This window comes from Epinephelus fuscoguttatus, linkage group LG4 (genome assembly GCF_011397635.1).
Source record: "Epinephelus fuscoguttatus linkage group LG4, E.fuscoguttatus.final_Chr_v1".
NCBI classification, from domain to species: domain Eukaryota; kingdom Metazoa; phylum Chordata; class Actinopteri; order Perciformes; family Serranidae; genus Epinephelus; species Epinephelus fuscoguttatus.
In genome coordinates, this window is record NC_064755.1 from 31,180,455 (window position 1) to 31,185,985 (window position 5,531).

The following is a 5,531-nucleotide window of genomic DNA, read 5'->3' on the forward strand; positions in this document are numbered from 1 at the left end:
TCAGAGTCATTTAATGTTCTTCACTTGCACTGAGGGCATACTGTACATGTTTCCAGTTAATCAAACATTAAAAGTGTAGCCATTAGAAATACTTTTGAATCATGGTGTCTTTGTTCACCAGCCTGTGGCCTGTTGCCTGTGGCTCAAATATGAAACTTATCATTTATGACAGGCAGAGCTAAAGTGATAAGTTGATTGACAGAAAATCCATCAGCAACTACTCCAAGTATCGGTTGATCCTTTAAGTCATTTTTGACATTGAGCGCAAATGCTAAACATTATCTCAATTTGCTGCTTTTAACTGTCTTTTGTGATCTAAATTTGAATATATTTGGATTCTGACATATTTGTGGTTGTCAGTGTGGGGCTTTGAAAAATTATGATGGGCATTTTCACTATTTTCTAACATTTATACAGCAAACAAGTAAATGAGAATAATAACCTGTAAATGATTTGATAATTAAAATAATTGGTTAATTGTAACCCTAACGACAAGTCAGAAACTCTACACTGTCCCATGACTGCATATATGTGTACCTTAAGTGTTAGTTTCATCAGGTGGAAATAAACACCTCTGGACTTCTTGAGCCAAAAAAACTGTTTTTGATGAAACACTGAATGTTAGTTTTGTTATTCAGAGTAAGATACAATAAATAGATCGACTGCAAATCAGATTAATCTGCCACAGAGTCAGCTTCCTATTTTACTTCTAACAGTCGGACAAGACATTTTAATCGTTTTGTCTATGCTATAACAGAAAATCAAACCCGTCTATGACAATTTGATAGAGCTCAAGGTTACCTTTTCAAATAGCTTGTTTTGTTCAGTCCACAACCAAATATATTGAGTATTCAATCATATAAGACAAAGAAGGAGATACAAATTAGCTACTCTGATGTGATTACTTTATAGTGTGCGCTGTCCCTGCAAAACTAAACACTAAATTAAATTAAATTAAATTAAATTAGAAAAGCAGCTTCACATTTGAGAATCTGGAATCAGGTTTATAATTTTAACTTAAAAAGTGGTTTAAAAAATTCAACTGAAAAAAGATTATCAAAGTAGTTGACAGTTAATTTCCTATTAAATGGTGAATGGACTTGCATTTGTATAGTGCCATTCTAGTCTTCCGACCACTCAAAGTGTTTCACACTACGTGCCACATTCACCCATATACACACACCTTCATACACTGGTGGCCGAGGCTACCAAACAAGGTGCCAGCTGCTCATCAGTTAAACATTTACACGCATTCACACAGCGATGGCACAGCCATTGGGAGCAATTTGGCACATAGTATCTTGCACCGTTAATCAAATCGTCGATCTTAGGATTACTGGACGACTAACTCTACTTCCTGAGCCGCCCTATGCAAGTAACTAATTAGTTGACCAACTATTTCAACTTTATGGTATGTAAAATGATATCAAGCCTGTGACTGCAAAGCAGACTAATCTGCAGCATGGTCAGTTACCCATTTCCCTAAAATCTAAAGTTGATAGGGAGTAAACCTGTATGCCCACTACCTGATTCTTCATGATGAATCAGCAGCTAAATATAGATAAAGGTAGAAAGAAGGCAACAGGATGATGTAATGACCACGGGCCTAAGCTCTGTCTCTGAGCAAATCATTGAATCCCTTTTAGACTTTGAGTTGCTGGTTGGTATGTTTCATCCTGACCTTTAACCTTGCTAGAAAAAAAATAAGTAGTGCAAGATTTGTGTCGAAACAGATCTGAAAAATTTACTAGGCCATAAAAGGTGTCAAACATAAATGTTTCTGTTGACTTTTGGGCATGGACAGAACACAGTGAAGCTGTTAATGTCCCACTTGAGAACATGTGGCATTTTTAACAGCCACTGACTGAACGGCACGGACACTGGTAATGGAGGGGTTTGCAAATGCATCAGCATCAGCTATATCCTGTGCTAAGAGCAGCAGTGTACACCGAAGGCCATTAGCTGACACAGAGTCATAAACGCTGTGGAAAGCCTGATAAAGCCGCCGTCAGGAGCCTGCAGCTCACACCAAAGAAATCAATCAAACAATGGAGAGAGACATTAATATCTCCAGAGAAGGGGAGGAACAGAGAGCGTAATCAATGGACTGGTCTCCTGTTCCGTGGAGGGGGCTGATTTTTAAATATAATTTACACTGTATGAATATAAACCCCCAAAACAGAGAGGTTTTAACAGGTCAGGAAAGGTCAATAAAAGTTTTTACAAACGGCAACATAGTCTCAGTTAATGAGGCATTTTTATACTTCCAAAAAGACCAATAGATTCAAAAAAAGTTTCACAAAGCCAAGCATAGCTGATACTAAAATTGACTGCAACTAAAAAGACTAAAGATACACATACGTCATCTAAGAAGAATCACAAAACAGGTATATATTATACATTACTGTTCCCTGAGCAGCTGGTCTGAGGCTGTTTCTCTTTAAACCAAATCAACCAGAATCAATTTGGCCCAAGTGATGTTTGCCTTTCTTCCCACCACATTTAGCTATCACACTTTGTAATGAGTGCTGAGAGGCTGCCACCTCTCCCTCCATCAGTCCAGTTTTACAGGATGGACACCGGTGAAATACAAGTTTACAATATGAGGATAGCTCACTCACAAACATGAACCTGAAATCACTGCTTTGAGGAACGACGATGGTGAGTGCGTCTAAATGATGGATAATTGTGACACCATTTTAAAATATGATGATCTCTGATCAGACAAACACCTGCTCCAGGTAATCGCACTATAAGGTGAAATATACAGCAGTTAAAAGTCTAAATGTTACTTAAAAGACATTTTGTATCTTACCAGATGACCACGTTGGTGGTATTACATCATCTGTGTGTTTTGGTGAAGTAAAAGTAGCAATACCACAGTGTAATCTTACTGTTACAAGTAAACATTCTGATGTTAATTTTCATTTAAGTAAAAGTACAAAATTATTAGAACTAAAATACAGTTAGTTGAAGGGAAAAAAGTAAAAGTAGTCATAATGCTTAACAAATGCATGATCCATTAATGTGGCCATCACTTTAATGTTGCAGCTGGTAAAGGTGGTGCTAGTTTTATTTACTTTATATACTTTTGGCTAGCTTGTGAATTTTCCCCTGAGGATCAACAAAGTCTTATTTTAACCAATAATAATGAATCATAATTCACATTCAAAAAGTGAGAAAAGTAAAAGTAAGTATTGCATTACAACCACCTGAAACTTCTCCCAGTTAAGATTTCTTCAGTGTTCATTGTTCGGGAGATTTTTAGCAGGTTTTACGCTACAAATCAGTGTTTCGCCTATCCTGTTGGCATGTCGCAGGAGGCCAGCTTGCCCAGAATCTGCAAATGTGTGCTCACCTATTTCCTCTAAGACTTAATGTGTGTGCACCTTATTTCTGATCCAGTTGTTCAGGAGGTTTTTACTGTAAGCCAAATTACCAGAAGAGGTCACCTCCTCTAAAAAACAAACATACCCGGTGATTTAAATCAATATTAACCAGAAATAAAGCAGGTTCATGTTACAAATCAGTGTTTCTTCAATGCTATTTGGCATGTCAGACACAGTCCTCTAACCTATTACCTGCAAATCTTTGCTCATCTTTTTTGTCTAATAACTAGGGAAGCAGTTTCATGTGATTTTCTGACGCTGCTCATCACAGAGAGGCCGCTAACTACATTGGCCGACGTGTAAACATGAAAGGCCCCTGCCTCAAGCCAGTGTTTGGTCTGTCCAATCTGGGCTACTATAGAAACATGGCAGAAACATGGCACTGGTACAACATGAGGATCTCTGTAGACAAGGACCCACTCACTGTGTAGATATTACAGCTCATTCTAAGGGTAACAAACAACACACAATTTATATCCCTAAATCCTACACACTGGACCTTTGAGATATTATTAAAAAAAAATGCTGATAATTTTGTCAATTCACTATTTTAACATTACAAAGACCAAAGCACAATCAAAATGTCTCAATCAAACTTTTGTAGTCTGGGGTATGTGTACAGGCATTACATTTTTCTTTCATCAGCTATTCCTAAACGTCCAATGATTTTTTTTTTCTCAAGGTGAAAATATGGCTGTTCCCAATACCTATGTGCTGATCTTTGCCTGCACCTGTGGAGTGATCCTGGGAATCGGGCTCTGTGCCAACCTGCTGGTCTTTTCTCTGTTTGCAAAGTACAACACACTGCGTAAGAACCGCCTCGACATCCTCCTACTCAGTATGACTCTGGCCGACTTTCTCACCCTCCTGCTTATCCCCTTCACCCTGCACTCCTCCGTCAGCCACTCCTGGCCTCTGGGTAACATTTCCTGCAAGGTCTACCAGTTCCTGCTGGCCTTCAGCCTGGCCGCCAGCACCTACTCACTGTGTGCCGTGTCTGTGACTCGGGCCATGATTATCACTAATCCGTACCAGCCACCCACTATGGACCTGGTCATCTTCATGTTTGTTCTGGTCTGGGCCCTCAGCTTCTTCATCAGCCTGCCGCTGCGTATGTTTGCCACCAAAGACAGCCTGGGCCCGAGCCTGGCTAACTTCACCTTCTGCCTTCCAACTATTCATGAGCACCACTACCAAGTGGTCCTGAGCCAGTTTGTACTTTACTACTTTGTTCCAATGCTAGTCATCGCCTTCAATTATGTCCGGCTTGCTCTTTTTCTCCACAAGAGTCCTGTAATGTCGGTGTCCAGTGCCAGGAACACCCGCCGTGCCTCTGTCATGGTGTTCTTGGCTGCTGCTACCTTCTCAGTGTGCTGGCTGCCTGGTTATGTGCTGGAGCTGTGTGTGTACCTGGAGCTGTACCGCCAAGGACAGGCTTGGGAGATGTTTTACTTCACCTGTACTGTGCTGCAGTACCTGCACCCCTGTATCAACCCTGTGCTCTATGTGCTGCTGTCAAAGCGCTACCGCCACAGGAGGGCAGCCTGGCTCTTCAGCTGTAACAGGAACAGAGTGCAGCCGCAGGTCATCAGTGTCACCACAGACAGCTTTTAAATACAGCTGACTGAGCAATGAGTTGGTGACTTTAGGGACACTTTTTATATTAACTCTTTATATACTGCTTATGTGAACAATAAGACAGATGTTGTTTGTGATTACTTCCAGATTTCCCTTCCACATTTAAGGTATAAATGTCTTTTTTTTTTTTTTTTACATTTGACTACAATCATATTTTCTCAAAAAGCAGCAGTGAATTTTAATATCTGAATCTAATGCCTTTTTAGGGAAACTGTGTAATTATCCCATTACTACAGCTAAGTCTTATTGCTTTGATTCTCTTCATTGCTCCAGATGTTTTTCTAAGTTAGATTTTTTTATCTTGTGTTTTACATGCTAGCAAAAAGCTTGATGAAGCATTTTATGTAGTATTTTTGGTGTCTTGAGTCCCAGCTTTGTCACTGGATCATTTCCTCTATTTCTACACATCTTTCTTAAGAAATATTTCTAGTCTTCTATGATGATTGTAGCTTAATAACTTGCTTAATCAGAAAATAATATTGTTGATATGAAATAAATTATGAT

General features: G+C 39.4%; 1 protein-coding gene across 1 annotated transcript; it reads left to right on the top strand.

The window, feature by feature from the left end:
- Window positions 1-2,573: 2,573 nt before the first annotated feature.
- LOC125887677 (galanin receptor 2b) lies at window positions 2,574-5,003 on the top strand. The gene is made up of 2 exons (XM_049574668.1): window positions 2,574-2,661; window positions 4,072-5,003. The coding sequence occupies exon 2, from the start codon at window positions 4,080-4,082 to the stop codon at window positions 5,001-5,003; it is 924 nt and encodes a 307-aa protein (XP_049430625.1). The 5' UTR covers window positions 2,574-2,661; window positions 4,072-4,079.
- The last annotated feature ends 528 nt before the right edge of the window (window positions 5,004-5,531 follow it).